This window comes from Apium graveolens, chromosome 4 (assembly GCF_009905375.1).
Source record: "Apium graveolens cultivar Ventura chromosome 4, ASM990537v1, whole genome shotgun sequence".
Taxonomy (NCBI): domain Eukaryota; kingdom Viridiplantae; phylum Streptophyta; class Magnoliopsida; order Apiales; family Apiaceae; genus Apium; species Apium graveolens.
The window spans coordinates 308,252,542-308,265,361 of NC_133650.1; the positions used below are offsets into that span (position 1 = coordinate 308,252,542).

Consider the following 12,820-nt stretch of genomic DNA (forward strand, 5'->3'; position numbering starts at 1 on the left):
ATATTATACTTTAATTATTGTTACTTCTCGTAAAATTTTATATATTATTTTTTATTCAAATAATAAAATTAGAAAAAAATTTATTTAAATCGAAATTATGTTTACAATACTAAAATTCCTTAGAACTTAATAATTTTTTAACGTATTCTGATTATATCAATAAAATAAATTTAATAAATTTTATGGGGGTTATTTCGAGTCAGAATCAAGGAAGGATTTATTATAATTTTTCTTTAGGTTTATTATAATTTTTCTTGCTTCCGTTATAACATATTTTTTGTGTAACTTTTTCACTGCAATTTTGATGTGAACCGAAAATATGACTTAATTAGGTGATTCAAAACTTTTGATAACTACAAGTGTGGATCAAACAACAAAGCTCTGGGATGTTCAAACTGGGGCTGAGCTGTTTACGTTTCGGTTACAATCGACTGCCAAATCGGTGGAATTTAGTGTTGGAGACAAGCTCACTGTCATTGCAACAGACTCCTTTCGTGACACATTGCCTTCTGCTATTCATGTTAAACGCATTGCCAGCGATCCTAGTGAACAGTGCAATGAATCTGTGGTCAAAATCTCACCTGGAGGAAGAAGTAATAGAGCTGTTTGGGGACCTTTAAATAGGACTATAATAAGTGGTGGTGAAGATGGTGTTGTTCGTGTCTGGGACGTCGAGACAAAGGCAGTGATGCATGAGTCAGATTAGGAAACTGGTCATCAAGAGGCTGTTACATCGCTTACAAAATCAGTAGATGGATCACAATTACTTACTAGTTCTATCGATAAATTAGCTAAGCTTTGGGACATCAGATCAATGAAACTTGTCAGGACTTATAAGACTGAAAGCCCTGTTAATGCAGCTGCACTCTCTCCACTACTTGATCATGTCGTGCTTGGAGGTGGTCAGGAAGCATCGACTGTTACAAATGATCCTCGTGCTGGGAAGTTTGAGGCTAAGTTTTATCACAAGGTCCTTGAAGAAGAAATTGGAGCTGTGAAAGGACACTTTGGTCCCATAAATGCATTGGCATTCAACCCTGATGGAAAAAGTTTCGCAAGTGGAGGTGAAGATGGGTATGTACGATTACATCACTTTGATCATGACTACTTCAACATTGCTATTTGAATCCAATTATACCTAGTAAGGTTCCTAAGTTTTTCTTTATATTCAGCAGTTCAGTCATTTTACGGCTTTTATGTTGATGTTATGTTCTATATTTTTATAAATACAAATGCAGTTCTGTTTTGAAACAGTTTACATTATTTTGTGGATTCTATGCTTGCAAGTCCCCCGTTCTCATGGGCGTATAGGAATTCTGGCCATCATGAGTTAAAGTTCCGAGTCTAAATTTTATAGATTCAGATATGTTTAATTTGATTTTTAGGCTTCTTGTAAGATTCTAGTACGTTAAGTAGCAATGCTTGCTGCCAAGTTACAAATGCCTAGGTTTCACTAGAGAAACTATATAGAGTGAGATTGATAGTAGTTAAGATTTACCTTTGTTTGCAAACTGTTAGAAGTTAGACAGGATCCCTGGGTTTGGAAGTTAGATGAAAGTGGGATGTTCACGGTTAAGAGTTGTTACCGTAAGTTAAGTTGCAAGGTGAACATGATATGTCACAATGTAGCTTTTGGAAAAAGTTGTGCACCTGTGGTCGATTAAGCTGCCAGGGAAGGTGGTAAATTTCATGTGGCGTGCGTGTAATTCTTGTCTCCTAACAGCAGCAGCATTGATAACTAAGAGAGTTCAGATTGATGTCAAGTGCCTGTGGTGTCGTATTGAGAATGAAGATGCGGTTCATGTGCTCTTTACATGTTCTTTTGCGAGGTCAGTGTGGCTAGAAGCTGGCTTTCAATCCATTATTCAGGTATTACCAGATGACAGTGTAATGGCTGTGTTTAAACGTGTGTTTGCTGTGGCTAGTAAGGAACAAGTTGTTCAAGTAACTCTTCCGTGCTGGAATATTTGGAATCGAAGAAACAAGTGGGTTTGGGATAAAATAAATATGTCAGCGTTTAGAGTACAAGCAGCAGCCACGAGTTTGTTACTTGACTGGAGAAAGGAAAATCAGGTGGGGGTACAGAATAGGCCAGGTATGAATATAAACTCGAGGCGGTGGAATAGGCCTGGCCTCTCCACGGTTGGGTTAAAATTAACATCGATGCTGCCAGGTTCGAGTGATCAAGGGAATTTTCTGCGCGCTAGAAGTAAAAGAACTGGAAGTCTGTTGCAACCACGAGAAGCAGAGGTGTTAAGTCTTAAGGAGGCAATGTCTTGGGTTAAAGAAATGGGCTTTCAGGTCAGGAAGTGTGTTTTTGAAACGGATGCAAAGCAATTGGCAGATGCGTGCAAGGGAGTCCAAGACGAATCGTATTTTCATACTAATGGTTGGATTGTGAATTTTTTAAGCACTTTGAACATGTGCTAGACTGCTAGTTGATTTTACTCATAGATCGATCTGCGAATGGTATGACTCATATGTTAGCTCGAGCTACGTATTCTATGTTAAATGTACGGGAGTGGATTAGTACCTTCCTATTTTATCTCGGAAAGTATTCTGTATGATTCAATTTAAGTAATGCAATTGCTTTAATTTTCAAAAAAAAAGAAGCATAATGCAATTCCTAGTTTATGTACATTGGTAGTTTAAGAACTTGCAGTAGAATTGCCACATCGAAAGAAAGTTGGATGAAGCAGCTTCGTCACTTAGTAAGCGACTAAGCGTGCAGTAGATTCTTTAGACAGCGTGTTCTATATGTCTTCCTTGAGCCAAACTGTTACGGTCTATGTTACTCCGACTCGGCTAGAAGTGTCCGACATGAATACGTGTCTAAGTATCGAACTTGGGAACATATTGAACAATTAAGTGTCAAAGGCCGACACAGCTACTCGAAGGACATAGGTTACTGCACCTCCATATTATTCCTAATCATTTATGCAAAAGCTCTGCATTTTTTATTTCAGTTATGCTTTCCTGCTCTTGGACCTTTATGTGTCTGTTGTTGTTGTTCAAGTAATGGGCTTCAATGCCTTGGGCCTTCTCGGGTGCACTTTTGTGTCATCAACTCATCATGTATGAAGTCGTCTTAAGTCAAGAGATCTCACCTGCTAAACATAAATTAATCCTTGCGTGGGAGTTAATAACGCTTCTTTTTAACGTTTAGTCCTTTCTTGTCGACTCTAAGTAATCTAAACATGCTTGATTATTGACTCTTGCTCGTGTTTATACTGGACTATAATACACGCTAATGCAATGTTTGTTGGGAGATTAATCTCATATTTAATATTATTATATTCCTTTTGATGTAGCACTATTAGCTAATATCAACCATGTATTATTTAATATCCTCCTACAGGCTTACAGCTCATATCTTTGTCATTCTAAATTCACAGATCTTAAGTTTCTGTATAATTTAACTGCTATTGTTTGTGTTTAATATTCAATTTTTAATAAAATGACATAAACTTGATTTAATATTTTAAAATTTTAATTTATCCAATTTTTGTATATTTAAACATGTGATTTTAAAGTTTAATCAATTTTAAAATAATTTAAATGTAAGCAAAAAGTAATTATTTTTGAAATGATAATATGTTATTTAAATTGAACTCTTGTTCCTTGTTGAATATCTAGTCGTTGTAGGTGTCTCATCAGAGTCCAGTCAACTTGCTGGGCTTGTAGATTTGTAGTAACAACCCAACCAACCCACTGCTGTGAAGCACCAAAGAAGCTCATATTTAATTTAGCCTCTACTTTTTGCCATAATTCACTAACCAGTTGTTAAATTAACGAGTAGCGTTAGATGTCCAGAATTTTGTATAAAAAAGTTAAGAATGAAATCAATTGATGTGTAATGTTTTAATTATTTTAATTGAGCTTATTGATGTGAATACATGGGTTCATTCCAATTAAAACTCACCCCATGTCGTTATGTACAAAATTTTGTATACAATTATAAATATCAAACGTTTTCCTAAATTAATATAAGATGCATGTTAGGCGTACTCCCGAGACCTTAATATATTAGATAAACTGATTACTTAACATATGATATTAGATTTCGCCCCCATCTACTTTTCGACCCCAACAAATTTAATCATTCAAATCAGGCCGGTTGATCTGGAACAAGAATACTAGTGGTATACAATAATGGCATATTAGAAAAGAATGACTTGACTTTTAGAAGAAAAAGTTAAATAAAATGATTAGGTAAGGAGTATATTCACATTGTCTAACTAGCTGAGAGCATTCAAATTCACAGAGCTCGTTAACATGAGCAACATGGCAAATTGCTTTGTTAAAATCTTCTTGTGCTCCTTTTTCATAGGAAGCTCCTTGGCAGCAGACACTCTTTATCCAAATGAATCCATCAAAGTTGAAGAAACCATTGATTCAGCTGATGGTGTGTTTGAACTTGGTTTCTTTAGTCCAGGAGGCTCAAAGAATCTCTACTTGTGCATACGCTACAAAAAGGCTAGCAGTACGATCGCATGGCTTGCCAATCGCGATGCACCGCTTACTGATGCTTCAGGATTGCTAAATTTAAGCAGCCGGGGGACTCTGCAAATTTTTGATGGAAGTAGTACCAGAATTTGGTCAACGAACTCATCGAAATCTTTAAACAATCCTGTAGTGCAGTTATTGAACACTGGAAATCTTGTCATCAGAAGCGATGATGATCGTGATTCAAAAGTTAATCTCTGGCAGAGTTTCGATTATCCTGGCAATACTTTAGTACCAGGAATGAAGATCGGGAAAAATTTGGAAGCTGGCATAGTTTGGTCCTTCAATTCCTGGAAAAGCACTGATGATCCTTCTCCAGGAAATTTCCAGGTTAGGCTTGATATCATCGGTTATCCGCAACTAGTACTATATAATGGTTCATCTATTCTGATCCGAATTGGTCCATGGAATGGTGCTAGATTTAGTGGTATTCCTAGTTCCGGTCCAAATAGTATATTTCGGGATGAGTTTGCCATTACAGCAGAAGAGATCTATTATAAGTATGATCTTATCGATAAATCAGTGCTTATAAGGACTACTATAGAACCGGATGGGCGAGTAATACGTTATTCGTCGACTGGCCAAAGTAATACATGGCAGGCGACTATTTTTCTCCAGCCAGATTATTGTGATGCTTATGCACGCTGTGGGCCAAATGGCATCTGTAATGTCAACACTCTTTGTAGGTGTTTAGATGGATTCAAGCCCAGAAATGATCATGCCTGGAGCAAATTAAATTTTTCAGAGGGTTGTGTTCAAGAGTCACAATTGAATTGTAGTATTAGGGATGAATTTGTTCCGCGGCTAAACATGAAATGGCCAGATACACGGAACTCATCGTATGACTTGAGCATGAACCTTGAGGATTGCAAAAAGAAGTGTCTCAGAAATTGCTCTTGTGCAGCATATGCTTATGCAAACAACACTGTAAACGGAAGGGGATGCTTGTTTTGGTCCGGTGGCCTAATTGATATTAGAGATCAAGAACAGAGCGGGCTTGGTTTTTATGTTAGAGTAGCTGGCTCAGGTTCAGGTAATGTACATTAACCGGTAACTTTAGCCTTATACGCGCTGTTCATCAATAAAAATATAGAATTGTTGCAATTAGATTAAATAAACTTACACCAAGGTTTTGGCAATGCAGGTTCAAGTAGCAGATCAAGATCAAGGCAAATTGCTTTGTTTGTACTTGTACCCATTGCATCATTTTTAACAGTGATACTTGCCTTCTATCTGAGGAACGTATGCAAGCACAGAAAAAAATGTCAAGAAGGTAGTTCTGAATATATTATTTGATGATCTTATTGCCTTTTTAGGTTCAAATGTAAATACCTAGGCTCACCTGCATATCTACCTCATTATTTCACAGGAGAAATGATGGAGATTGAGATTGATAAGGGGAAGGAAGATTTACCATTGTTCGACTTCAGAACTATTGCTTATGCCACAAACAACTTCTCTCACGGTAATAAACTTGGGCAAGGTGGCTTTGGACCTGTATACAAGGTAATCACATTGTTCCAACTTTAAGTACTAATTTTACATATGATTGAACTTCTGTAACTCGATAGAGTTCTCTATTGGAACCTGCAGTAATCATGAAAGTAAATTGTATGAAAGTAGATAAGGTTCGACTGCCTGTTTACAAAATTTACTCAAATAATCAGGTTTTGATGTCTGTAAGTAATCATAATCTATCCCAAAAAATCTTGCTGTAAAATAGTGGCCAGTGCATAGTATGAATGGTGCTTTTGGGGAAGTTATCTTCAACAAATTTAGTAGAAACAGAAGAAAAACATAAAAATTATGAATCGTTTTAGATTATGTTGTCCTGAAATAAACAAGCTGTAGGGTATTCTGGAAGACGGGCTGGAAGTAGCTGTAAAGAGGCGCTCAACATGTTCAACACAAGGAGTAGAAGAATTCGGAAATGAAGTGTCTTGCATTGCAAAGCTTCAACACCGGAATCTGGTTAGGCTTCTTGGTTGGTCCACCACTGAGGAAGGAGAAAGGTTGTTAGTCTATGAATATATGCCCAATAAAAGCTTAGATCACTTCATATTTGGAGGTATAATTATATCCATCATTTACTCCTATATTAGTTCACTCCTCTTACCTTTTTATAAGGATAATGTGAACATACAACACATGAATGAACTTGTCAAACTTGGCAGATATCAAGCAGAGAGCATCACTAGATTGGCATAAGCGTTACAAGATAATAAACGGGATTGCCAAGGGACTACTTTACCTTCATGAGGACTCCAGATTAAGGGTCATTCATAGAGATCTCAAAGCTAGCAACATCCTTCTTGATTATAATATGAATCCAAAAATCTCAGATTTTGGCATGGCAAGAAGTTTTGGGGATGGTGAAGCTGAAGCAAACACAGCAAGGGTGGTTGGAACATAGTAAGTGTTTGTACCGCAATGCAGGTTACTATTCCAATTTCCTCAAAAATGAATAATTTATTTTGTCAACTTGCAGCGGCTATATGGCCCCTGAGTATGCTGTTGAAGGTGTGTTTTCTGTTAAATCGGATGTTTATAGTTTCGGTGTGCTGGTAATCGAGATTTTGAGTGGGAAGAAAAGCAGATTCTTTAGTCATCCAGGGCACAACCTTAATCTCATTGGCCATGTAAGTACAAACATGAAACTTATAATTTCTGGAATTAACTGTACATTACTAGTTCAAAAGCTTACAACAGAATGGTAACATCTACTTGTTTAGGCATGGACGAGTTATAACGAAGATAGGCTTTCAGAACTGATTGATGTATCAATCCTGAAGATAGGTGACCGATCTGAAGCTTTCCGAGCTATTCAAATAGGATTACTATGCGTTCAACAATATCCAGAAGACAGACCAAACATGTCATCTGTACTTATGATGTTAACTAGTAAAGGTTCGCTTCCTCATCCAAAACAACCTGGTTTCTTCATTGAAAGGAAATTTGATAAAGAGTATAGTTCATCAAGGAAGCATGAAGAATATTCTTCCAGTAGTATGCTTGATTCTTCTTCGTCAAACCAAACTATTACAATTGTTCAACCTCGGTAGTGTCCTCAGTCTTCTACTGCCTTTGATGTTCCGCGAAGTTTTAGGAGTCTTGAGCACTAGTGCACTGTAATTTGTGATGTATTTTTGTGAATATCATTTTGAAAACTCAAAGCATCTGACCACTATACATAAGAAAATCATATATCTACTTTCCAAGCCACCAGTTTTGTTTTTAGTTAAATTTTTCCAATTTATCTCCTCTTTTATGATTGGCAACTGGTACGCGGAACTGGAAACAGAGAGATGGCTTCAAAAAACAGGGCACCACCTTGAAATTTAAATTGTCTGTGCTTTGCCAGAAGTACAATTTACGATATGAAGTGAATTATTATTATTTTTTTGCTAACTTAGGAAGCGCATTCTCATGCGTCATCAAACAGACACTATTGCTGCATATGACAAGAATGAAATTTTTTTAGAAACTGCCTTCTTCTACCAGTTCAGGGTTTGAAAACTTTCTTATAGAGACAAATGAAGTGCAGAGGTGTTATCAAAGACATTCACTTTCTTACAGGCTTATAAAAGCCTGGAAAAACAATAAAAACTCTAGAAATGAAATGCCTATCCTGGACTTTACAAGTAAAAAGAAATTTACACAGACCTCTGTGAGATAAGTAGTCGTCGTTGTGCAATTCCAAATGTGAAGTACATGTTTGTACGCTATTTGTGAAACTCAGCCTCAAACTGTGCTCATCTTGCTTGGTCGGTCAATTCTGTTATGTCCCTGCAAGCCCTCCGGTGGCCTAAGCGTTACAACATAATCATCGGGATTGCTAAGGGGCTACTTTATCTTCGTGAAGACTCCAGATTAAGGGTCATTCATAGAGATCTCAAAGCTAGCAACATCCTTCTTGATTATAATATGAATCCAAAAATATCAGATTTTGGCATGGCTAGAAGTTTTGGAGATACTGAAACTGAAGCAAACACTGCAAGGGTAGTCGGGTGTTTATACCTTTGGTGTACTGATGATAGAGATCATGAGTGGGAAGAAAAGCAGATTCTTTAATCATCCAGGCCACAACCGGAATCTTATGGGCCATGTAAGTACAAATTCCACACTCATATCCGGGCATTTCTGTACATTACTAGTTTAAAATTTTACAACAAAATGGCAACATCTTCTTTTGTAGGCATGGATGAGCTATAAAGAATGCAGCATCAATCTTGTTTGCTTATTTTCTCCGAGGTGAAAAATGATCCACCATGTTTACACCAGATATCCCCCAAGGTTTCAGAAACCATGCTGCTATATCATGATACTTATTATATAAAAAAAATCCTCTTGATGGTCTATAAAAATCCCTGATATATGCCTATTCCTCTTGAAGATCTATTAAAGAAGACTTTTCTTTGTTGACTCTACAAATTTGCTTTCATGTTACTGTTTGACAGGCTAAAGAGTCGCTGATAATTAAAAAATTAGTTAAGTAATTTATCATAGGGTTGAAGATTCAACACTTGCAGTTAATTTACTAATATTTAGCTTCCAGGGTGTTGAAGATCATACTCTAGCAACTAAAATATATTACAAATTTTGACATTACTTTGATGAAAGGTTCAAGTAAAATGTAAGTTCCTACGTTGAATCTGCACAAGTACTTCAACTGGGCTGTTAATATTGACTCAGCTACTTATCAAAACAATCACAGGGCTCTCAAGCATTACGAAGATGATAAAAAGTTTTGCCTTACTCTTCTTTTGCTTCACGCTGTTGTCTTTCTTACAAAGTTTCGATGCAGGAGACATCCTTTCTGCAAATCAGAGCATTCAAAGTGGAAAATCCATTGTTTCAGCTGGTGGTGAGTTTGAGCTAGGGTTCTTTAGTCCTGGAACTTCAAACAATCGGTACTTGAGCATACGATACAAGAAAAGGGGTAGTGGGGAAATAGTGTGGGTTGCCAATAGAGAAAGGCCACTTGCTGAAGCATCAGGCGTGCTAACGTTGAGCAGAGAGGGAAATCTTAATCTTCTCAATGGCAATAACAGCATTATTTGGTCATCCAATTCCAACTCATCAATAAGAAATCCCGTGGCACAGTTACTAGACACAGGAAATCTTGTTATCAGAGCAGATAATGACCCTGATTTACGAAATCTTCTTTGGCAAAGTTTTGATTTTCCTGACAATACTCTCCTACCAGGCATGAAGCTAGGAATGAACTTGAAAACTGGGATGGTTTGGTCTACAAATTCATGGAAAAGCAAAGATGATCCTTCTCCAGGGAATTTCAGCGTCGGGCTTGATACTAGTGGTTACCCTCAACTATTCGAAAGGAATGGTAAAGCAATGCATTTCCGGTTTGGTTCCTGGAATGGTATTAGATTCAGTGGTGTTCCTTCTTTAGGTCCAAACACAATTTATACGTATCAGTTTGTTTTTAACGAGGATGAGATATATTATACTTATCAACAGGCTGATATTTCAGTCCTTACAAGGTTGATAACGGAGCCTGATGGACAAGTGTTGCGCTATAGATGGACTAACCAAACTAATAAATGGGAGCAGGCTGTATATCTGCAGGTAGATATCTGTGGTTATTATGCAAGCTGTGGGGCATTTAGTAGCTGTAACATTAACAATCCCTCTCGTTGCGAGTGTTTAAATGAATTTAAGCCTCAAAACTTAAAGGCCTGGAAAAGTTTAGATTTTTCAAATGGTTGTATTCCAGAGACACAGTTAAGTTGTACTGATAAGGACATATTCAAGAAGTACACCAACAAGAAATTTCCAGATACACGAAACTCTACATATGATTTTAGCATGAGTCTAAAGGATTGTGAGAAGATGTGTCTGAAGAACTGTTCCTGTACAGCTTATGCAAATACTAATATTACTGGGAAAGGAAGCGGGTGTTTGCTTTGGTTTGGTGAGTTAATTGATGTTAGAGATCAAGAGGAAAGTGGGCAAATTCTTTTCGTGAGACTGGCTCCCTCAGGCTCAGGTAAAATGATAAATGCAGCAGTGATTGTAAACACTTGTAAAGAACTGAATACTGATATAAAAAATGTATATGACTTGAATCGCCTTATTGTTCATTGAATCGATGTTCTTTAATGTCTTTGCAGCTGCAAGTAGTTCCACCACACGGAAAATCGCACTGATGATAATGTTGCCCGTTGTAATTATTTTTACTGTGGTACTAGTCTGCTATATGTGGTATGTTCGAAGGTACAAGAAGCAAAACAGAGAAGGTAATGGTAATGCTTACCCTGATCGATGATTAGTGTAGTACATCAGTGCCTATGTGAATTAGTCTAACTGTGTTCAAGTCTTCAATCTTCAAGTTTAACAATTTGCAGCTGTCAAAATTTATGTCTTGGCTTACCTAAATGGATGTCTTTCATCAATTTACAGGAGAAATGAGACTTGGAGAGGGAGATTTGCCATTTTTCGAGTTTAAAACTCTAGCTAATGCTACCAACAACTTCTCTTTCGACTGTAAACTTGGAGAAGGTGGCTTTGGACCAGTGTACAAGGTAATCATATTGTTCCAATTTTTTTAAAAAATCACATTATAAAGATTTCTGCTCTTTCTATACATTTCCGAAATCCTGATAGTCTTTTATACTTAATTTTTTTCCAAGCATATAAAATTCAGGAGATCAGAAGCAAAAACAGTGAAGACATGTTCTCAGTTTCTGTAATTGTTTGCCTAACAATGGTGATTGTAGGGTATTTTGCGTGACGGACAGGAAATAGCTGTAAAAAGGCACTCTTCAGATTCAACACAAGGAACAGAAGAGTTCAAAAATGAAGTCTCGTGCATTGCAAAGCTTCAACACCGGAATCTGGTGAGGCTTCTCGGTTGGTCCACTAAGGAAGGAGAAAGAATGTTAATCTATGAATATATGCCCAACAAAAGCTTAGATTACTTCATATTTGGAGGTACAGAGATATGCATCAATCAGTTATCTTGGAGAACCTTGATTGGTCTCCGCTTCTTACTTTACTTCAAAATCAATCTAAAGATGAAAACATGAATGGAACTGTGAAATTTTACAGATGTTGAGCAAAGGGCATTGCTAGATTGGCCCAAACGCCACGACATAATAATTGGCATTGCTAGGGGGCTGCTCTATCTTCATCAAGACTCCAGATTACGGGTCATTCATAGAGATCTCAAAGCTAGCAACATTCTTCTAGATTGTGACATGAATCCTAAAATTTCAGATTTTGGCATGGCTAGAAGTTTTGGAGGCAGTGAAACTGAAGCAAACACAGCTAGGGTGGTTGGTACATTGTAAGAGTTTCTACTTAACAATGCAGGTATCCAATTCTCTACATGTTACTGCTTCATTACAAGTTGATCTGAATTTTAATTGACTCTTGCAGCGGGTACATGTCCCCTGAGTATGCCCTCGAAGGAGCTTTCTCAGTTAAATCTGATGTTTATAGCTTTGGTGTACTGGTGATAGAGATGGTGAGTGGGAAGAAAAACAGATTCTTCAATCATCCTGACCACAATCTTAATCTTCTTGGCCATGTAAGTACAACTTTTTACATTTTTATGTTGTGTTACCGTTTTGTGCTTAAAAGCTTGCAACCAATTACCAAATCTACTTCTCTTAGGCATGGACAAGTTTTAAAGAAGATAGGCTTTCAGCACTAATCGATGGATCCATCTTAGCGTCAAAGTCAAGTGATCAACATGAAGTGTTTCGAGTTATTTTAATAGCATTACTATGCGTTCAACAATATCCAGAAGACAGACCTAACATGTCATCTGTACTCATGATGCTGACTAGTAAAGTTTCGGTGCCTCATCCTAAGCAACCTGGTTTTTTCACTGAGAGAAAACTGGATGAAACATTTTCTTCACTAGTTAAACCTGGAGCAGAGTACTTCCATGGCAGGTCTGTTACATCAACGTCTTCTAGCCAAACAGTCACATTTTTCGCACCTCGATAGTACTTGTACATAGTATCAAGTACTTGTACATATTCAGTTCTGCACTTTAATCACTTGTAATGACTTTTAAGATCATCTCAATGTTTATGCATGGTCAGGCATGTTTTGATATTTTTAATAAGGACTAATTAGGCAATGTATTTACTGAATCAATCACAGAAAATCAACAAAGATCCGGGATGAAAAATGTGAGAAAATAGGAAAATGAGAAAATTTTATGTCTGCGTATGACCTGGTTTTAAGAATTTACAGAAGTACATATCTACTTCAAATCATCTGAAAATATTCTTAAACTCACTATCTTGCATCCACGGTTGTAGCTGTTAATTGATCTGCTTGA

The 12,820-nt window shown here is 37.0% G+C and overlaps 3 protein-coding genes and 1 pseudogene across 4 annotated transcripts; all 4 read left to right on the forward strand.

The window, feature by feature from the left end:
* Positions 1–182: 182 nt before the first annotated feature.
* LOC141720062 (eukaryotic translation initiation factor 3 subunit I-like) lies at positions 183–1,126 on the forward strand (annotated as a pseudogene).
* Positions 1,127–1,689: 563 nt separating this feature from the next.
* LOC141720064 (uncharacterized) lies at positions 1,690–2,430 on the forward strand. Its single transcript, XM_074522418.1, has one exon. The coding sequence runs from the start codon at positions 1,690–1,692 to the stop codon at positions 2,428–2,430; it is 741 nt and encodes a 246-aa protein (XP_074378519.1).
* A 1,765-nt stretch (positions 2,431–4,195) lies between these two features.
* LOC141721622 (G-type lectin S-receptor-like serine/threonine-protein kinase At4g27290) lies at positions 4,196–7,749 on the forward strand. The gene is made up of 7 exons (XM_074524613.1): positions 4,196–5,539; positions 5,651–5,779; positions 5,876–6,012; positions 6,358–6,574; positions 6,681–6,918; positions 6,995–7,145; positions 7,239–7,749. The coding sequence occupies exons 1-7, from the start codon at positions 4,276–4,278 to the stop codon at positions 7,566–7,568; spliced, it is 2,466 nt and encodes an 821-aa protein (XP_074380714.1). The 5' UTR covers positions 4,196–4,275; the 3' UTR covers positions 7,569–7,749.
* A 141-nt stretch (positions 7,750–7,890) lies between these two features.
* On the forward strand, positions 7,891–12,574 carry LOC141721623 (G-type lectin S-receptor-like serine/threonine-protein kinase At4g27290). Of its 2 annotated transcripts, XM_074524615.1 has the most exons (9): positions 7,891–8,611; positions 8,702–8,799; positions 9,311–10,513; positions 10,638–10,763; positions 10,927–11,048; positions 11,244–11,457; positions 11,575–11,812; positions 11,905–12,055; positions 12,142–12,574. In XM_074524615.1, exons 2-9 carry the CDS (start codon positions 8,775–8,777, stop codon positions 12,478–12,480), a joined length of 2,418 nt encoding a protein of 805 aa, XP_074380716.1. In that variant the 5' UTR covers positions 7,891–8,611; positions 8,702–8,774; the 3' UTR covers positions 12,481–12,574. The 2 variants fall into 2 exon arrangements, with proteins under 2 accessions (XP_074380716.1, XP_074380715.1); XM_074524614.1 differs by having other exon boundaries at positions 7,891–10,513.
* Positions 12,575–12,820: the final 246 nt, after the last annotated feature.